At 37.7% G+C, this 22,132-nt stretch overlaps 1 protein-coding gene across 1 annotated transcript in view; it reads right to left on the bottom strand.

Annotated features, from left to right (window-relative positions):
* The window catches only part of PIK3C2G (phosphatidylinositol-4-phosphate 3-kinase catalytic subunit type 2 gamma), a 242,715-nt gene that overhangs the window by 57,202 nt on the left and 163,381 nt on the right, over window positions 1-22,132 (bottom strand). The window contains exons 21-25 of the mRNA XM_059472329.1: window positions 20,492-20,599; window positions 17,581-17,673; window positions 15,347-15,476; window positions 13,103-13,239; window positions 10,729-10,898 (exon numbers count right to left, since the gene is read on the bottom strand). Of these exons, the coding sequence (XP_059328312.1) occupies window positions 10,729-10,898; window positions 13,103-13,239; window positions 15,347-15,476; window positions 17,581-17,673; window positions 20,492-20,599 (638 nt within the window). The remainder of the gene's footprint in view (window positions 1-10,728; window positions 10,899-13,102; window positions 13,240-15,346; window positions 15,477-17,580; window positions 17,674-20,491; window positions 20,600-22,132) is intronic.

The raw sequence follows: 22,132 nt of genomic DNA, 5'->3' as shown, positions 1-22,132 counted from the left end.
TCTAAATCCTGATTTGAAAGCATTTTAGCATCTTGAAAAGGTCTAAACTCCAAATTTGTTCTTGGGCAAAAATATTCCAAGTCAAAAAACTACCACCATAGATATGCTGCATTGTGGTCAAAATTCACATTTGATTTCTGATGTCCAACTGTATTGAGACACAATGACACCAGGAAAACACAGCCCTTTCTGAGCTAGTCCAAGTCTCCCACACTGAGCTACTTGAGCTGAAAATAGATACTGCAATCAGGAATTACTTTCCTGGAAGAAATACAGTGTTTAACATTGCTGGGTTGGGCTGTGGGCCAACGTCCCCATCATGGAATGACTGCAACATTAATCACTTGTCCTACTGTTGTTGCTAAAGCATCTGTGTGAATACATGACTGATATTTTAATATTTGTATTATTTATAAATCAATTTTAGTTGTAGAATGACTGAAATCAGTTTTATAAGGTTCTTAAATTTCTCAGTAGCTTTTTAAAAATCTTTAAATTTCTCAGTATCTGTTTTAGAACATATTCAGTTCTAGGGCATTAGGCCAGTCCTCTCTTGTCAACATGTAATAAATTATGTATGAATTAGATTTCTCCTGTTCTGTTTAAGGTATTTTACTATCAGAGCCTCTCCTAAAAGGTAAACCCTGCAAAATCCTGGATGTTGAAGCTCCAGAAAATAAGCTGGCTGTTCACAAAGGGAACACTTTGCAATGTAAATTAAAAAAAAAAAAAAAAATATAACATGGGAAAACTTAGAATATGGGAAACAAGACTCACTAGAAGGAAAACACAGCCATTTCTCAAAACAGCATTATAAAATAAGGTTTCAGTGGGAAGAGACACTCCCTGAACAGAACATAAAGGATTCTGGAAAACCAATTGAGAGGATGAATATCTGTGCACAGATGTAAAATGTTCCTTGCTGTTTTCACCAACTCCATTGGATAATAATAAACCAGAAGGGAAAATTCTCCAGCAAAATCACAAACAGCCAAGTCCAGTCACTGTCCATCATGAAGGGAAAAATTACAGTTTCAGCCTGTTTCAGCCTCCAGAAGGAGAAAAGCAATGAGTGCCCTGTTTGCAGGTATCAAACCCTGTGCAGATGAACCTCACCCTGGTGCAGTTCTGAATTTCTGTATTTAAATCAGGACACATTTAACAGGCAGACTACCAAGATCACATTCCATTCTGGCTTTTATTCAGAATATAAGCAGTGTATCCAAAGGCCTGGGAACAACAACTTTCACCTGGACCTCTAAATATCACAGAGCTTACTCACATGGACTTATCTAGGAGCTACAAACATTAAATACTTCTTACCCAAAGCACCCTCAAGACCACAGCTAAGGCCTACAACACTTTGCATGTTTGATGACCTATGACTGTGTAACAGCCAATGGAACAAGACCCTCCTGGCCTAAAATCTGCATTGATACAACTTGCTGCCTCCATCAAACTGAAGAAATGCCTGGCATCAGTTTAAAAAAAAACTGCTGTGATGAAGTACTTCCAAGTAAAAGTCTTTCACCATATCTCTGTGGATGAAAAGCCTATTTTTTCTTATTTATGGTGTGCTAAAGAAATATGGAATTGAAGCATTGCTGAAAGACTTCCATGCGTAATTATAATGTCTGGTACCATTATTTTCAGAAAAGAAAAGCCTCACTGAGAGAACTAGTATGGCTTGAGATTGACCAAAGATGTACAGGCAATAAAGCCCCCAAAATCATTAAAGCTACCTTATCACATCTTGCCTACTCTTTTCTTTCCTTTTTTCTTTTCTCCCTCACTACAGCCCTAGATGAGATTAATGAACCCTTTGGTTTTAGAGTAGAAATCAGTCAAAAAGGCAATACTCCTGTTTATGACAGAGTCTGATTGCAGTCCTGGACTTTAAAGACTTTACTATGGCTGTGACAGAAGAGTTTACTCAAGCCATTCAGTGAGAAACAAGGCTACTTCATGGGGGGTTTATTCTTTTTGCTTTTTTTTGTTGGGTTTTTTTTTCTTTTAGAGATTTAGGATTTTCATGGGAATGTGTTTTGCAGTTCCTCTGGAGATGATGAATGTTTGGATGATAAATCATGAGAGGGGGGAAAAAAGAAAGGAAACCTCAAGGAAATGAAGAGATCATCACACAAAAATAAACTTGGTCTGGGGTGATGGGAACATCTGCTGGGACTTCACTGTGGGCTGGAATTATGCTGCATTCCAAGAAAACCAGTAAGAGCACCAGGATTTGATAGCAAACATTAGATGTAAACTGATTAACAAAGCTTGTAAGGTCAACAATGGTTTTAGTTCTTCCTACTCTTAATCTCACAGTACAGAACATTCAAGAACCATACACTGACTTCTTTTTATATTGAGCAGGAAAAACATGAGATAACCAACAACAAATGACCTTTGCTCTGATCCAATCTAAGCTTCCCAATAGTACACTTATGGAAAAGTCCAAGTCACACTCATTAATATAATGACATAAATCTGTTGTAGTCCAAGTTTTCACATGGACAGCGTGTGAGAAACCACAGAGAACTCTGCAATTTAAAAATCAGCTGCTCAGCACTAAAACTCCCCCATGTATTCCCTGACTGCTTTTAAAATAATTTTGTCTGAGTCAAGAGTAACTGATAATATTCAGCATGACTATGTGGAATTTAGATGTATCCAATAAAACAGGAAAAGCTTTTAGGGAGTGCTTGACTGCTGACATCCTTTGCAGCAAAAGCCAAAAGCTTATTGAAGAACAAAATAAATGAGCATGAGTGCTTATTTCTCTAAAGCCAAGTGAAAATATTTAATCATAGTAATCATAGACATTTGTAGACACAGTAAAAAGCCATAATCAATGGCACTCCTTTTATATATTAAATAATGAAACAGGGAACAACCATACAACACAATTCATCACCAGCAAACAAAGAAATATGCCTGGGCCACAAGAGATGCTCCATTTTTCTTCTTATCAGGACAAGATCATAAACATGCTTCTGGCATTCTTATTTAGCCTATTCTCAAAGATTTTTATGATAGCCTTCTTCAACCTCCCTATCAAAATTCTGTTTCAGGATGTTCCCTCACAGCCTTTTTCCCCTAATGCCTAATCTAACTCTTGCTGTGCTTTCATCTTATTAATTCTTGCTCTTTCCTAAGAGAACATGAAGATCCCATCTTCCTTACAGCAGCCTCTAAAGTATTTACAGACTATTACCATGTCTTTCCTCAATCTTCTGTGGACAACTGCTCCCACCTTTTCTCACAAGTCTTGTATTTCAGATGTCCAATGATTTTAATTGCTTTTTTCCTGGTCTCCTTGTAGTTTCCCTGGGCTCCTTATCTCCATTTTTCTAAAAGTAAAAAGTATTCCAGGGGAAGCTTTCCCTGGAAGCGCAAAGTGAAACAAAAGGCTTACTTCAAATTTAAAGCTTTTCTATCCAATATCTTATCATCAACTCATATTTGGCTGTGGTAAAACTCTCAGATCCCTTTCTAAAAAGCTGCTAATCCAAATTTCCACCACAACCAAAACCTTGTACAAAGGGCCTCTACCAAAAAATGAACAAACACATTCTCTACCCCATCAAATGGTACTAATGAAAATACTGGAAGATGCCACATGTAAAGATGTTCCACTCAGCATTTATTAGTTCATAACCTGCCAAAACTTGCAAGATGTCACTAAACTGGAGTAAGTCACCATCATTGTGGTGGCACTTGCCTGTGAGAGGCTGAGGAACGTGGCATTATTTGGCCAGGAGATAAAAGGTTTTCAAGAGGCCAAAGGGGATTTTCTTGGATCTACAGGAGGCTCTAAAGCAGATGGATCCAGGCAAGAATAAGAGAAAACTGAACCAGCTGAAGTTCTGACTTGCCATTAAAAAATACTAAACACTCCTCACTATGAGAAAAAGTAAATATTGAAACAGGTTGCCTTGGAAGATTATCCTGGGAGGTTTTAAGATTTAGCTGGACACAGCCTTGGGTAAACTGGTATGAATTTTGTACTGACCTCATTCCCATAACACAGAGAGATTTCTCAATGCCCTGAGCATCCTTGGCTTAAATAAACTACATGTCCTGGGCAATTAAAACTCATATCTAATATTTTTTTTTTACTTGCACTCAGCCACCAGCAATCAGACTGCAAAACAACATCCAGGTGGAGCTCAATCCTTTCCACCCTTCACCTCCAATACCCACATTTGGCAGTGCTCAGTGCAGCATTCCCAATGCCTTATCTACCATTTTCTAGGACTATCACATTTTCTGTGTTTGCTGAAGATTATTACCAACCCTATTGATGAACCACTTAAGAGTTAATTCCCAAGGAGATTGCAGCAATTCCTCTTGTTAACAGAGATTGTTGGACAATTGCTTTTTGTGTTCTGACTGGCCCTCAGCAGTGAAAAAGATTTTAAAACTGGGACCTAAAAGGTGCCTTAAAAGAAAGAGAACAAGTGGGAACAGAACAGAACATAAGCCCTACCCATGGAATATTCAGCTAACAGGCCTTTTCAGTATGAGATGGATATTTAGAAAACACAGTAATAGATGGTTGCAGGGCATTTGTATATCACCAGGCAAAATAGAGAAATAAACCAGTGATGAAGAAATTGAATTGCAAAGGAATTCCTCAGGGCAGGGGATGAAATCCTACATGAATTAAATACATCAGCATGCTTTCCAGTTAAGGATGAAGGACAAAGGGGTAGTGTGCAGAACAAGCAAAAGAAAAAAAAAAAAAAAAGAAAAAGAAAAAAAGAAGACCAAGAAACAGAGATTAATTTAAACGTGCTTGATGTATACTTGACTGTGTATGAGAAGAGCTTCCCCTGAATATAAATGTATGTTTGAGTGCATGTGAGAACAGCTCCTTTGAACATAAAAAGTGTGTATAGAAAGCTTTCAGAGAAAGGGGTGATACAACACAATGTTTCTGATGGGAGCAGGGAGGAGAAAATATCCATCTCTATGAACAGTTACAGTTTGAAAAGGACAACAAATAAAACCATAATCAAAATGGACAGTGACCAGGATGTCTTTTTCCCTCTTTTCTTTCTGTTTTATTGTTAAACTTCCCATCTCTGGAGCCATATCCTACAAAAAAAAAAATCTCAGGGTGGCTAATAGAATGAGAAGGAGGGAAGGGAAGAGGGGAATTTCATAAAAAGTCACTTAAACACCTCATGTGCAGCCAATCTCCCAAAGCAGAGGGAATTCTGCTGATGGCTCTGGAAGCATCAAGCAGCTTCTGCCCACATGATTATTAGCAGGAATACCTGATAACTCCTTCAAGAAAGTGACACTAGGAAAGCAGTTTATGGCACTCTTGGAGTGAAGGAGAAGCCAAGAATGATTCTGAGAGCTGCAGCAGACAAGAACTGGTATCCAGGAAACTCAATTCAACAAGAACAAGGCTCTTGCATGAACAGAACTGGACATTGTCAAATCCACACAGTATGAAAAACAGTGCCCCCCTTAACTGTCTGAGAACTTAGAAAAGAATAACAAAATAAAAAATGGAGATATGAAGTGGGCAGTGAACATAATTTACTCTGATTTCAAAGCATTTCAGTTGAATTCTCTCCGCAAAAGGGTATTAGTAAAAAAAACCCAAAAAACCAAAACAATGCAAACCACCCAAAAAAACCAAAACAAAACCAAAAGAAAGAAAGAAAGGGCAAAGTAGGATGCAGGCTCAATAAAACCAAAGACAACAGAGTGCATCTGAGCCCTCTGACTGCAGTTTGTGCTGTTCACATGTTCTCAGACTCAGCCTGTGCTCTTGGTGCTCAATTTGGGACAAATTTTTGACTTTCAAAAGTGATGGACTTCTTCCATGATAAATTCAAGCCCATTTAGGCCTTGTCACCTTGGAGATGATGCTGTTTCACCTACAGGTTTTTGTGCATTTTTTCTCTTTCTTTATGTGGATGGCAGGATTTAAACATCTCTATAATCTTGTTAAGATCATTTGGGCTACTAAGGTTCTTTAAGTCATGAAACGAAATCTTTATGGGATTGCAGTCAGATTTTTGGAGGGTGGCATACAGCAGGTGCTGAAATTGAATAGTGGCAAAGAATTAGGAGTTATCATTTCACAAAAAGCAATAAATCCAGACCTATCATGTCAGAAAAAGAAATATAAACTGCAGAGAATGAATTCTTAACACTGAAAATACTCACTAAAATCTTTCAACATCTAATACAGGTTGGTAGAAGTTTTCATGCACAAATTTAGAAAAAAAGTGATTATGCTTTCAAGGTTTTACTTTCAAGTTTTTGACTTTATACGAGTACTCTAAATAAGGTTTTAAAAAGGTAAAAAGCAAAAAGAAAAATGTGTTATTTCCAAATTCTCTCTTCTTCCCCATTTTCCCTTTTTTAAGAAAAAAAAGAGAACAAACCTTGATACAATACAATAAAAATGCAGATAGAACTTATATTCCATGTCCACATGCCAACACTTTTTTAGAAAGAAGTGCCTGAAAAGATTTTTTTAAAATCAGCACCTCTAGTGAGACATTAACACACATTTTAGGTTGTTAACACTAAAAATGAAACATGTTACTTTTAAAATAAAAAGAGCCACTACATTTCTATATACTCAGATGTTCTGAAATCCTTCTCAATATAATAAAAGACCAACCTAGGAAGGAAGTGGGAAACATAATTTTCCCATATTTTTGGAACTTCCCTAATAACTGGAATTTCCCAAAGGAATAGTCAGGCTGCCTGTAGTAATTAACTTTGTAGAAGAAAACCAGCTTAGCAGATTTAAATTCTGGGAAAGCCATGCCAAGAGCCAGGATTAGTTTGGCAAAGAGACAAGAGGGTCTCTGTGATTCAGATCAGGGAAATGAAAAGGCCAGTGAGTGCTGGGGGTAATCAGGATGACTGGGTTTTGAAGGGAAAGAATGGACCGTGATGTTATCAAAAGGTGGATTTGCAGTGTGCCATGAGCTGCACCACTTTGTGTCCTGCCACCAAGTCCCACACTGCACAATCCTGACTGGGAAATGACAGATGACAGAGCTGGAAGTGACTGGTGGAGGGGAGGACATGATTGTCTGCTGAATTTTGGATTAGTTCAGTTAGCACAGGATTTAAATAAATTTCTGGCTGCTTAATTCACTGAGGAAGGAATGTTCAAAAGGAGCTGGTCAGAACTGAAAGGAAGGAAACAAAGGTGAGCAAAGCATGGCAGGTAAAACCATGATCCAGACACCTTCCAAACCATTTGATCAGGACTGACCTAGTCTTGAATGATAATCTGGATAACATTACACCTATTTGTGAGTGGGTCTGACACCATTCCTACAGGACACTCAATATGAATAAAGTAAACAAGAAATATTTATTTGTACAGTTTGAAGTGTACCTGCAGACTTGCCTGTTTTAGAGGAATGTAGGGTCAAAAGTGGAGGCTGGGTTAGAGAATGAAAGGAGCATTTTATTACTGCTAGCAGAAGGTGTCATTCAGTGTGATTAAAAAAAAACAGGAAGAGAAAATAATGAAATCTCATGGTTCAGTAGGAAAGTTCCCAATGGGACTTTGGGAATAACTCTTCTGCCAAGCTCTCTGTTATTATGCTATTGGTTGGATCATAAGTCTGCCTCCAACACCTCTGAGATATTAGCTCTAGATGATACCTCAGGTTTTTGCTTTTATATTTTTCAGGTTCTGTGCTGCTTTAGTGTGTGAGTCTGGGCTTCATATCAGGGGATGGTGAGCTCTGTGCACAGAGCAGGGAGACAAAACAATTCCTGCTCCAGCTGGGCACCAAGGACAAATGACCCAAATCTCAGCCCAGGAGCACAAACCCCGTGGGCTGGAGAGAGAAAAACAAGCAGGGTGGGACTGCCTGGGCTGAAGCTGGAATGGGACAATGAACTGCAAGGTGCAAATGGAGCAGAGCTGATCCCAGGGACAGAGCCCGTGCCCGGCCGTGCATTTTGGGGCCGTTTTGGTTCATCTTGGGTGCAGCCCTGGCTGGGCTCTGGTGCTGCCCAAGGTGCATCCATGGAGGAGATCCTTTGAATAAATCCCTGCTTTATTCTGTAACTCTGTCCAGCCTCTGCTCCAGGTCAGCCTTCTCAAGGCACCATAGATCCAGGGAAAGATGGGTTATTGGTATTATTTAAAGTATTTACTGCACTGTGAAGGCACATAGAGAAAGAAAGTTCCTGATTCCTCTCCCCTCTCACACCAGGAAGAACTGATTTTTGACTTGGAACCAAAACTGAGCAGATTTATTGGATATCATTTAAAGATGAAGGCAGGAAGTAGAAAATTTACTAATCCCCTTTTTATGGTCTTTACAGTCAGGAATGCAAAAGTGAGCGTGACTGGATGAATGTGTCAGCTCCACCAGGTTCTCTGGGGACTCAGATTGGGTGTGACAGAAGAGCTGCAGCCCACGTGTGTGAGCCCCTGGGCTGCCAAAGCACTTCTGGAACTTCACTTCCATCAGAAGGAGGATTGGATGCTGCACAGGACCTATCCTCAGGAAGTTTACTGAGGAATTGTATTTTTGTAATGACAGAAAAGCACTCCCTGAGGGCAGGAAATATAATCAGCTTGCAAAGCTCTGTATAATCATTCTGTAAGGAATGATTGTTTTAAAAACTTTGGGCAGGGACCTTTCATTGATCTGCATAGATTTCATTTTACACTCACACACAAAAAAAGGTTTGTATGATGTGTGTAAACCCCAGGTAGAGGGGTTTGCATCAGTTGCTTTGCATTCTTTAACGCTCCTTTAGACCCCCAGAAATGTATGTCAAATATCTACTGTACAAAACTCCCCAAGGGTCAGCACTAAGAATTCTTAGATTTGGCAGCATTGTGCTGCTGCTTTTTCAATATTATTTTAGAGTATGATATTCTGGGAGTGCAAAAAAAACAAAAAAACTCAAATAAAAATCTAATAAAAACTCAAATAAAAGTGCAATATAAGAGCTGTTAAAGAAACCAGAGGCCGAAGCTGTTTCAGGACTTGCCTTGTGGGAATGAGTACATAGAACTAGCACTGAGAGCGTCAAATTTTGAGAGAACCTGAAGTTTGTGACCTGTAAAAATGCGATGTCTCTGTGTTACAAATAATATGTTACATTTTATGAAGGTGCATACAACTAATAAGAACAATAGTCATTAATGGTGTATCACTAAAACATTAATACTTTATCTGCTCAGTTTCCTGTGGGCTTGAGGAAAACAATGATTATCCCATGGTGTTTGCAACCTGCTCTTAGGTGGGAGACCCAGTCTTCCCAAGGAATCATAAGGGCTGTCCATGAATGGAGGTCCTAAATGTGTGAATTTATTCTGTAGTTTAAACTACACACTGCACTGAGAAATGGGAAAAGAGGCTGATGTTTGCGGCAGTGATTATATTTTAAGTTTTCATAGATTTAGTAAGAAAGTGTAGCATAACTGAGCTGTAAACTGGTAACATTAATATCTATTTTTTATTATTGCTACTACATAATTTAAATTTGGTTGTTGTGTCCCCTCTTATATTTGCTTCATCCTGCTGTTCACTCCACTAGGAAATTTTTAGTTTATGTAAAATTACTACTCAAGGAAATCCCTGCTAGGTTCCAACGGGAGTTTTGCTGTGGAGAAGGATGCAGCCCCTGAGAAGGAGTGTGCATGAGTATGTTTTTATTACTCTGCTCTGCTTTATTCTTTCCACAGCAAATGAGGGGGATTAAGGGTGCATATCTTGAATGATGGATGATGATTCTAAGCACTGCAACTGAATCTTTTGACTGCTTGACTTAGAAGTACTTATTATCCTCATCAGCCTCCCTCATAGCAATACTCCCATGTTATGTCTGTCTAACACACTGAGATAGTCTGGAGCAGGAAAAGGCCAGCTTAACATTAAAAAAGAAAGAACAAAAAATAAATAAGAAAATTAGCTCAAACTTAATTTTGATACTTGTTCTGGAAGTTTTCAGAAAACATGGATGAAAGACATACAGAACTACTCATCACTAAAAGGGATAATTCATCCTTTCTTTACTCTGCTGTAACAGCTGCTTTGTGTTTTGGACATATTTGCATTATCTTATCCTTATTCCATTTCAATTCATTCCTTCAGAAAATGTTCACATTAGGAATTGGATAGATGCTCACACTGTTTGATTTATCCTCAGCATGACATAGATACATCACACCTACCAAGGTAACCAGATATTTGCAAAGCAACCCCTGAGCTCAGTGTGGTTTGATGTGGAACTTCTAAAGATGATGAAAAGGTTGCAAATTTACCCACAGAGGCATAATTTAATTATTCTCTATGTCCATTTGGAAAATTTGGTTCCTTCTCTGAATATGGGAAGACGGTTTTCAATTAGACAGATATATGGATTTGGATCCATTTTAGGAACCCTCCTCTGTTGGGAAAAAAAAGCAATGGACATCAGAATTCTTCTGTTCTGGTCACTACTGAACTACAGCATTCAAATTCCTGACCAAACAAGGAATTGCATTTTTCTTTTACACTGAAAAGGGATCTCCAACATCTTTTCAAGTAATTCCTACACTTTTTAGAAGTTTTAAGAAACAAAAAAACCATGTTGTTTTGGAAAATACAGGAAAGAAACAAAAAGAAAGTGTAATCTCATTTGTATTTTTTTCTTATGGGAGTTGATAAGGCTACAAAATTTCAGACACTGCTTTAAAGTTTACTGTGTGTTACTATAGATACCAACCTTTTGATGCTTCCAAACATCTGTGCATGACCCAAAAATCTTCCAAAATCTATGTGGAACATGTGCCCAGCTTTTGTCAGCATGATGTTGTCACTGTGTCGATCACAGACTCCCAGGATGAAGGTAACAACACACCAGCCAGCACAGGAATAAAAGAAATTCATTATGGCCTAAGGAGTAAAAAAAAAAATCTTACATTAAATATCCAGATATGTTTGTGATAAACAAATAAAAATAGTATTATAAACAATGAAATAAAAAAAACCAATTTTTTAAAATAAAATAATTTTTCTTACAAATGTTATGCTTGTTGGTAACCTATTAAACCTGTTAAAAAAACCCCAATCAAACTGTTAAACCTTTTGAACTTGTTAAAATTTTACCAGGCAATTTTGAAAAGAGATTCATGAGACAGGTCTGAGTAAGAGTGGTATGGGCATGGCACAAAAAGATTTCAAAGTTACAGCACAAGAACCATTTTACGCATGAGGTTTTCACCTTTTCTGGAAGTCTACAGAAAACTTTAAGAAAAACGTGCTTAAGAAAAGAAAAGCTTCTTGGCAGGAAGTTGGCATTTATGTTCAGTGTTCTGCAGGCATATTGCAAAAAATCCTGTTAGGAAATTATTTGCAAATAATTGCACAAATAATGCACAAATGTAACCATTTGCTTTGTGAAGGGTGCAGGTTGCTCTACATCTACTGCACCATTTTGTACCTCTAATTTTTTTCTCCAGAACTCAGTTCATGTCCCATGAATGTAAATCACAATGTACACAATGTAATATAGAAACCCAAACCACCTTAATCTGGATCTTAATGTTTTTTGGACAAAACCTACATCATCCAAGGCAAATGATTATTTAGGCTTTCAGGAATTCCCTGTACATGCAAGATGCCACCTGCAATAGCAAAACTTAGGCCACAGCTCAAGAGTTGGCTGAATTTTGTGTCTAACTCTGCTACTTATTCACTTTGATGACCTTGGATAAAACACTTAAGCTTTCTGTGATTTTGTTCACTCAACTGTAAAATGAGGATATTAAAGCTTGTCCTGCACCAGTTTTCTGAGCACCTCAGATCCAGTACTGTATGAGTAGAAAATTATGAAGGAGTAAAGAAACAGAAAGGTTCATTCACTAGCAAGCACAAAGGGAATGCATAGCAGTAATTTTATGCATTTCCTATGTAATCAGATCTGACTGCATTTTATATACTTAAAAAATTGAAAGAAATTGGGTACGAATTGTTTTTAGAATATTCCACATGAATTGGTATTTTTTGCAAACAGCAGCTGCAGCAATAAATCAAATTTTCACTCAATAACTAGCAGTGCCTAGTTTTGAATTGAAATGTTGTCTACACTTTTGAATTGAAATGTTGTCTACACTTCTACCATAAAACTGTAAACACAAAAACTTGTAAAAAAAAACCATTCTACACATATTACTGCTGTTTAATAGAATAAAATTATATATTCAAGGAATTCAAGAGTTTGTAGTCAAAATGTGGATGAGAAAATGCCTATGGAATAATTACAAAATTACTAAACTTTACCAAACATATTTATAATACACATCTGCTATAATACACAAACTGCTATAAATGTATTTCATTTTCAGAGTGCTAAATAATCAAAGCCCTCCTCTAAATTTAACATTTTGGCCCCTAATTTATCATTTCACCGAAAAAGGATTATAAAAACTGTCCCAAAGCCACAAAAATTTAATTTTTTTTCAGGGGCCTCAGAAAATGATCACCCAACAAGAAACTGACAGAAAGAAAGGAATTGATAGAAAGTTTTCCTTGGAAAATGTTTGCTTCTATACATAAAATATACAATTTTTTGGCTCATGCAGAACATCTAGTTTCATAAAATCAGTGCTACCATGGCATCCCATCAGAACAAATGATAGGAAAAGTATGAGCTTCTGTATTTCAACTGTGACCAGGTGGTTTTGATAAAACAGTTTTCTGTAACTCTAGGTAATTGGCATGGTCTTTCCTAAATACAGGAAATCTGCCAGGACTTTATGTGATTTATATCAAATCATGAATTTAAAGAGCTGATCAAAAAATAATCTTTTTTTCTGAGTTCAAGATAATTTCTGTTTCAATTTCTCTTCACTTTGAAACTAAATTTCAAAACATCTCTATGACACACGTTTATAGAAAATGCAATAGCATGCACCTGATAAAAACCAATATTTCCTTAGCTAGAGAGGGGCACTTAAGTGGATTCCCTGGTTTCTCTGCATGAGACTTGTTTGTCTCGTGTCTGAGCCACTCATTTTTGCTGCCTGCTGTAATTTGTTTTTTTTTTTTTCCCCCATGGCATAGCATGAAATGTGTAATCAGCTTCATTATGATGTTACCTCTTGGTAACTTGATTGCAGAGGATGGTGATGGTGAAACCATTTTTTAATTGTGTTTTCTTTCAGTGGTCCTATCAGCCCCGACTCCCTGTGGATCTTCGCTAGGGTGGTAGCATCTGGCACCATCTGCACCAGCCCTAATCAGATGGAAAAGAGTTTGCATTAAAAATCCTCAACTTTAAAAACACAGAAAAACAATGCATAGTGCCTGTTGTTTGATCATTCCATGCAGAAAAAAAACACCAAAAAACCATGAAGTTAAAGCTAAAAATAAGTAAATAAGCTAAAATAAATAGTTTAAAATGAATAATAAATAAGTTTAAAAGAAATAATAAATAAGTTAAAAAGAAATAAAAAATAAGTTAAAAGCTAAAAATAAATAAATAAGTAAAACCATAAGTTAAAAGCTTAAAAATTACAAATGCAGCGCAAAATATAGAACAATATATATATATATATATATATATATATTGTTTTAATCTTGCTCTTTGGAAATTAGAAATAAAGGGCACTGAGTGGAAAGCATTCAGTTCTGTGAAGTAGAAATAAAATCATCAATAACAATATTGTGGAAATAACTGTCTCAAAGTTCCAACAAGGTGAACGATACAGTGAGATTCAACATGGGTGGAATTACACAAAACTAAAAAAAAATTTAAAAGTAGGATCTGATATTTACTAATATATATATATTATATATATTGTATAGTATATAATACATAATATAAATATACTATAAAATACTATACTATAATAGCATATTTATTTATGCATAATACATATAAATGATAATATACATATATATGTATATTATAATAATTATAATTACCATATTATATATAAAATATATGTTTTATATATTTTTATATATTTTTATTTATTTATATATATTGTCATCCTCCTGATCTGCAGCACAGGGAGAACCTTCTCTAAGAATCTGACTTACTGATAGACTCCTCTACTTCACCACGCCTGGAAAGTAGAATTCTACCAATGCTTTATTAACTTTTCACTGAATTACAGTAAAATTTTTCACTGAATTTCATTGAAAAGTGATTTCTGTGCTTGCATGACCATGAAATTACCATCTCCCACTCCCTTGTGTGGGAATGGTGGCCATGGAGGAGGTCATTAGCCTAGGACTTGAAAAACCCCAAAGCTCCCTAAGGTTGGGGTACACGTGCCCTATGTGACCACAGGCATGTCACTTTATCCTTAATAATTAACTGTAAATCTTTATCCTTAATAATTAACTGTAAATCAATTATCTTAGCACTGATGTGAACTCGCAAGGAAAGACATAGTTGAAATCTGTGAGCCACTGAGGGGTTTTTGCAGCTATAATGCTGGAAGGAAGAGACTGTCAGGGAGAGAATATTATTTGCAGATGATCCCTGTATCTCTCTTGGCAAACATCAAATTAAGCATTAGTATATAGAAGAGTCTATATATAATGTCATGTCCAGAAATAGTATTCTTGTATTATCTGCCTTTGAAGCAGAAGCTTTCAAGCTTTGATTCCCATCCCACAAAGAAGGGAGGAGATTTTTCCAGGTCACCACCACCACATGCCTTGTGTCTGAACTCATCTATACTTTTCTATTATTTCCTTTAGATCATTCCTCCTCTCTCATGTTCACTTTGTGGCTCAGAGAGCAACGATTTTCTTTTAATTTTTCTATTTTAATAGCTTTTGTACAGCAGGTAATCTGGATACATCAGCCTTCTCTTTGAGCTAGGATTATTTCCAGTAGAAGATTTGGTCAGGGAAATATAGGCAGCTTACTGCTGTCAGCAGATTTCTACAGCAAGCAATTGGTATCCCTGCTACAGCTCTGCTACAACAACCATAAAAGAGAGAAATAGAGCTTTCAGATGAGTCAGGCGTGCCCTAAGCAACATAAATCACAAGAATAATATTTCAAAATCAACAGCACAAAGCTGTCATCACTTGTCTGCAGGTACTTTGTGTAGCCACATGCATCTAGGCTCATTTAAGCATCTATGCCGGAATACACTGGATTAAAACTTCAGTAGCTATGGCCAATTTTCTCCAAAGCCCTCTCTTTGATAAGTGAATTTAAGGATGTTTTGCAAGCTGACAGTGTTGAAGCTTTTGGAAAATTCTAGTTGCTACAAAATCCATTGAGTTCTAGAGAGGTAGAATAAATAAATCTTATATGGCACTGTTTACATGAAATACAAATAATGTAATACAGGCTCCTCTTGTAATTTAAGACTGACCTTGTCCTTTCCCTGTAGATAAACACCTGTAAATGATCATTTGCATATCCAGTCCCTCTTGGAGCCAAATGCTGTCCATCAGGTGAACAATTTGCAGAACCAACATATCTTGACGTAGATCATCACCTATCTGTGAAAATTGCACATGAAATTCAGTTTTCTTCTTCAACACCAGACAGAAATAATGTCCTATTTAACTGGGACTTTTTTCCCCACCAGAGAAGCTACATTCATTTCAGTAACTCTGTCTTGTTTTCCTTCAAACTTCCTACTTACCTCTCAATAATCTCAGGAGAGAACAAAGTAGATGGCACACACAGAGACAGTTCTGGCAGCCACTGAGATGGTAACAAATGATCCCTGCTTAACTGTGGCCTTTCTACTTGTTATTCCTATGTAATTATTAGAATTTGGAAATTTAATCCAGAGCTAGGATCCTAATTTAGTTACATTTTAAAGTCTCCTTAATGCTGGATCCCTGTGCACAAATGACAGCGTTTGTCTCACATTAAGCCTCACAACTTGGTATTTGCAAGGGAACTTTATCACAAATTTACATTTAATCCATAATGTGATTCATATTCAGTTCCAAGCAGTGATGACCCCTCTCCCCATGGAGTTAGTCAAACAATAATCTCAGGGAAATGGGGCTTTAATTGTAGCCACAAGAATTAATGAAGAGATTATTTTCAACCATGGCTGAGTAAATGGCCTGCGAAAACAGCAGCCCTGATTTTCTCTTTTCCCCCATCCCACTCCGTGTAAAATATATAATTTTTATTGGTATTTTAAGTGCCTTATCCTTTCATTACATTCTTTTTACACAAGTATTCCAATCTACAGACATTTACTCCCAGGAAAGTACTTGAGGAGACAAACTCATTTTAAAAAGACCAAATATCTGAATCTATTTTTCTCTCATCAAAAGACTCCAATTAATTCTTCTTAGCACCTAAAAATGTAAAAATATCTTATTCTCTCCACTTACCTTCCCTCACATATACAGTGGGAAGACAATTGACAATTTAGTAAGATACCCTTATCATTTATGTATGAGTTATCTGTCATGAATAAGCAATGGAACTATAGTACAAGCAAAAGGTATTTTAGCACAATGTTTTGCTGACAGGAGAAGGTGACAGCAGCTAAAATACTTTTACGGCAACTGGACAATGAGCTGCTTGCTGAACATTACTAGGTAGAAAAAATTGTTTGAGAAGAACCAATGCAATTGTTTAAAAGCCCCTGAGCAGGTGTTAGCTCATGTAGGTAGGAACCTGCTACTTATTATTGAGTCTCAGATGAAATAGCACATGAAACAGGTTTCTAAATGTTCAGAAAAACTCAAAATTGCTAATTTCTCCCCTTGGCAGGCCTGGAAAGCTTACTTCTATTTCTGAGAATCACAGCTGCTCTAAAGGGCAAGTTAATTTAAGACTATAGAATCTGGGTTTTTAAAAAATTTATCTATATCAATTTTTTAGATTTCTTGTTTGGCAAATGATTCTGCAAAATACCTAAGAATAATGCCATTGGCAACCAACCATTTTTTACCCATCAGCCATTTTATGAACTAGTGGTCTTCTCTAAAACCAATATCCACTTTTATGGAAGACTTTTGCTCTTTTAAAAGAGAACTAACTTTAAAATTGTCTTTTGTGGATGTGCAGTTCTGAACTCTGAAGCTTTTCTAGGTGATAACTGCAAAATAAAGCAGAGTTTATTTTGAGTCAGTTCCTCCAAGTAACTCCAATCAGACAGAGCTCCTCTGCTGCCTCCTCCAGCTCCACCTTCCTCAGCCCATTCCCCCACACTGGCTCACAGGGGCAGAATTAGGTTTGTGTGGCAAATGGAGCCTCTAACACTCCAGTATTTTGATTTTTTAGAGACATATGGATGAGGCTGAGGGTTCAGTCACTCTGATCTATCTCTTCTCTGAGACCTGCCCTAGTTAATAAACTAGGTTTAAAATATGAACTTTATATTCTAGTTTAGTTGTGTTCACTAAGGAAAAAACTGCTATAATTTGATTCTCTGTTGATCAAAAAGGTGACGCTTCAGTGTATTGCCTCAACATGTTTCATTGAGAGTTCTAGTGTCAAAAATAATAGGGATAAACAAGCAGCAGAGCTAAATCAACTACTCTCAGACTTAAGGTTTAAAATATAAATTAGGTGAATTTTAAATGATCATTTTCCATACCAAAAGACCTGAGGAGTGGGGAAAAAACATACCTTAAAAATCACATTGATGTTTCCACTTGGAGCATTCGCATTGATGAAGGAGATTTTTAAGGGAAAGGCATTGGATGTAAAATAAGAACATGACTGCAGGGGAAAGAAAGATGAGACAGAGGAACAACAGTGTCACATAAACAAAACAGCAGGCTAATACAATACCACTGAAAAAGATTCCAGCTTTAAACACTGCTCAGTAGCAGTGGGAGCAAAAATAAATAATTCTTGATATTATTGACTGTTTCACTGGGTCTGAAAAACAAGAAATTCTTGTCTCCAGACAATCTGCTTCACTTAAATATCAGACCACACGAAGATAATATTTTATGTGCTAATTGTTCTTTCATTTTCACTCAGGCCTATCAACAATAAGCTTTGCTTGGAACTGGATGGATGAATTATATAAGACTGATCTAATGAGTTTTAAAGCATTGAAAAGCCTTTGGTCTCATTGTTTTCTGAAAAAACCCCAGCCCTGCCCAATCAGACATGGAAGTCAAGAATTTGCCAGTTTCTTTGATTACCTCACTCTGGCTGAGGATACAGCAAATTCTGAAAATCATGCTCTATTTTATGTGGGATTTATCTTAATTAAGCACAAACTGACTTTCATGCTCTACAGCTCCTTCCACCTGAAGACCTCAAAGGGCTTCAAAAAGCATTAATGAGCCAAGCACTGCAAATCCTGTGAGAGTTTGGGGTGGAATTATTACCCTCATTAAAAACATCCAAAGAAAGGTGGTGGGGAAACCCCTCAAAACCAGCTAGAGACAATGGTAAATTAATGGCCTGGTTTGTGGAAATAATGAGCACCACACAAGAGCTGCTGCTGTCCTTACAGGCTGCAGTGCAAGGGAGGCTCAATTTGAGCTCCACCAGACACAGCTGTCTGCAGCTTTTCATCTGAACATCTCAAAGCATGGCACCAGCAGCCAAATATTGTCTCAGCCACAGCAGACCTCTAGGATGGGCCAGAGCCATTATCAGCAATGAAATTCTGATCCCCCACCACCGAAATTATTCCATTTCAGTCGGAATTTTGCCAACTGAAATGTCTCAGAGAGTGCTTGAAAGGTTCCTGTGGGATGATGTGATTCTGATGGGGCTGTGAGCAGGGCTTGCTACTGGTAAAATCAATAGATGACACCAAAATGAATTAAATTTAGGTAATTATAAGCACTTAAAAGTTCTAATTTGCATGATTATACTGACGTACAGTCCAATCAAGAAACAACATGTATTTATAGAAAGATAATGGCCTATAATGATATAAGAAAAATGAGAAAAACCCAAAAAACAAAAAGACCTCTTCAGATATTAGATTTAAATATTTTGTCCAGCCAAGCTGGTGCAGTATAAATAGCATGACTTTATGGTGAGATACCTCTCCATTAGTCATTATTTCCAAAAGCCTGAAAGCAGGGAACAGCAGCAGGCTTCACATCCTTCTGACTTTTATCACACACAATTTGCCCAAGCCTGTGGGGTGCTGGAAGACCTTAGTTCTCAGCCAGATCAAGGCTGGATAGCAATTACTTGGAGAAACACAGGTCAGAGGCAATTGAAGGGATCAGCACCTCTTAGAATCAGGTCTACAATGGATAATGAGCCAGAGAACAAAAATAGAGCACAAAGTGTTGTAATTAGGCAGTTATAACTGGTAATATATATGGCTGTTCAGGTTTTTATTTTTCTTCATGCTGGATACATTTTCCTTCTCCAGAATGAATCAGCTAAGTCCTGGCTCTTTGTTGTTTATGAAAATATTTCTGAACAACGAATAACTGAATCTTAGTACTGCAGTCAAAGTCAAGTCAAGTCACACTGAAGAGCATTGCTGTTTCCTTTATCCTTAAGTCATGTTTAATAGGGGTCATAGAGACATGTAAGTTAGTATGAATATTTAACATTTTAGCAATTCTCAGTCAGCTCAGCAAACAGACACTGGCACCAGACTTTTTGCTGCTCCCATAACTGACATGGGAGAGTCTTGGATGGGAAAACACCAAGGGCTACCTGGTGGGTATTGCCAGCTGGGGTTTATGTACAAATCACAAACAGGACAGGACTGCTAGGAACGTGGCTTGAGCTGTTGTATTTTCCAGCATCAGCCTCATTGCATGGTTATGACAATGGGAAGATGCCAGCAGCTCACAGCCCAGGCAGCAGACCAAGAACTGAATGTTACAACTTACTTAATACGTTTTTTGACCACTCACACAAAGCAAAACCACATTGACAGTAGTTCCAGCCACTATAAGCACAGGTATCTTTGGTTAAACAGTGCTTGCCTATTTCAAATACAATACCTGCTTGTAAGCCTTAAAACACAATGCACAGAGCTCCATTATTAAGCTTAGAACTTCCTAATATCTCACTAGATAAACTTTTCTGCAGCTTAGGGAGTTATTCTATACAAGTGTTAATAACCAGACCATTGTTCTACTTGTCCTTATTTTTCTACTTTTTACATAATTTTTCTGCTGACCAATCTCATGGCTCCTGCTTAGCTCTAATCACAGTTCTGCTGTCTCTGAGGCCTGCCTTTTGCAGCTTTCCCAAAACCCTCTGATTTTATGGATTCCCGCAGTGGGAACCAGGTCCCAGCTCCCAGGTGTCCTTGGCAATGCCAACAGCACAGCAGGGCAGCTGAGCTGGGGATGGGCTGCTCAGAGGGGCAGTCTCTGGCTGGTGTGACAAACATGCAGCAGCCATCCCATCCATCCTGTCATCACCTCTGCCTCAGCAAAGGCAAAGGTTTGAAGGAGATTAGGCTGGGTGTGAATCAACAAGATGGTTTATTCTCTACGTCACTATGATAATTTCCTGATCATTTCCATGCAGGCATTCTCTCCTTCTCCCCTCTAGACTACAACCCAAAAGTGAAGGTGTAATGGACTCCACTTACATCTGCCTCTATGCCTTGCACAACGAGCGCAGGGTTCAGGGGCAGCCGGCAGAGCTTCACCTCCTGGAAGAACTGCTGCAGTCTGCTGAGCTCCTCCTTCAACACCTCCTGCAGCACAAGAACCATTAAGGCAACATCAAAGGACAAAAAAACCCAGCTTTTTATTTCTTTCTCTCTTTTGTAATTTTTTTTTTTTTTTTACTGTCATTCTTTACTTTAAACAAGCAATGCAATTTCCAGAGCTGGCAGCACGTGTGGGACCTTACAACAGCAAATGAGGTCACACTGGGGTATTAAAAATAAGAGCTGCAATTTTAATTTTACTCCACATTGATACCTTTTCTGCCTAGATGTGCTACCAGCTCATACTGCCCCATAGGTTCAGACGGAAAGAGTCTATTTCCAACAGCATGGACAGGACAAGGGAGAATGGCTTCAGATTGAAGGTTTAGATTGGATGTCAGAAAAAATCTCTACCTGTGAAACCAGGCTGGATGGGGCCACCTGGTCTGGTGGAAGGTGTCCCTGCCCATGGCAGGGGGTTGGAATTGGATGATTTTTAAGGTTCCTTCCAGCCCAAACCATTCTGTGATTCTATGATTCAGCACCCTTCAATAGGGCTCAATTAGCCTTGTATTGCTCTGCTGTATCTCATGGGATTTTTTGCCTTTCCTAAGATCTTCCCATTTTGTTGCTTGTTGCTTCAACACTGTGATCTCCCTTGCCTAATTCTGTTAACTGCAAGGCTTGGGAGCTTCTCAGTATCATAGTAACTGCAGCCTTGAGATTAATCTCTGAAATCTGAATTATGCATTAGTAATGTATAATGTATTACTACTATTTCTTCTTCTTTGCATGGATTTTCCTTCTGCAAATATTTTTGTCTTTTTACTTCCATGTTTGCTTTGCTGCTCTCAGTAGCAGCACTGAGAGTTTTCTGAGAAACCCTTTGAAAACCTTTGAATCCTTAACAAGGCAGAAAGATTCATGATACTGTTCATAGTAACCAGCAGTGGCAAGTATATTTTTATTTGGCTTTCTGCTCTGCCTTGCTGAGATTTCAATAAGAAGCGGTTTTACACACCAGGAAAACAGCAGCTATCCTGGAAAATTAACAGTTCTGAACTGGAAATGTACCCAAGCAATATAAAATGCACCCACTGGAGAAGACAACTGCAAGTTTGTCATGGAGGCATCTCGGCAGCTATGTGCTCATTGCTGAGAGCTATATTTCAGATATTAGCTACATTCCACTCTGGTTGTCTTTGCTAAGAAATGAGGATATGTCCAGCCTGCCAAGAACAACTCCTAGTAAAGATTCCAAGAAATGCTGCAGCTCTACAGGAGTCAAATACTTTGGGATGAGGTGCTGAATGTGAGCATTCCTCTCAGTGAAATGATATTCAGCCTTGTTGCCATAATTTCTCGCCACCTCCAAGCCCATTTGAGAAGCCACTGATGAAGAAATGTAAATGAATTAAAAGATCTGCAGACCTCAAGAGTAACAGTGATGAGAGATGTCCCATTAAATATCTATGTGTTACCTTTTTTCAGAGCTGAAAAATATTTATAAAGTTTAGTTAAGTCTTTGGTTTATTTATGTAAAAGGGTATTAAGAGAAAGAGGTGTTACTTTAGAAAA

The sequence above is a fragment of the Ammospiza nelsoni genome, chromosome 5 (genome assembly GCF_027579445.1).
Source record: "Ammospiza nelsoni isolate bAmmNel1 chromosome 5, bAmmNel1.pri, whole genome shotgun sequence".
Taxonomy (NCBI): domain Eukaryota; kingdom Metazoa; phylum Chordata; class Aves; order Passeriformes; family Passerellidae; genus Ammospiza; species Ammospiza nelsoni.
Note: the sequence above shows the minus strand (reverse complement) of the source record. Positions and strands in the feature narration are given on the sequence as shown.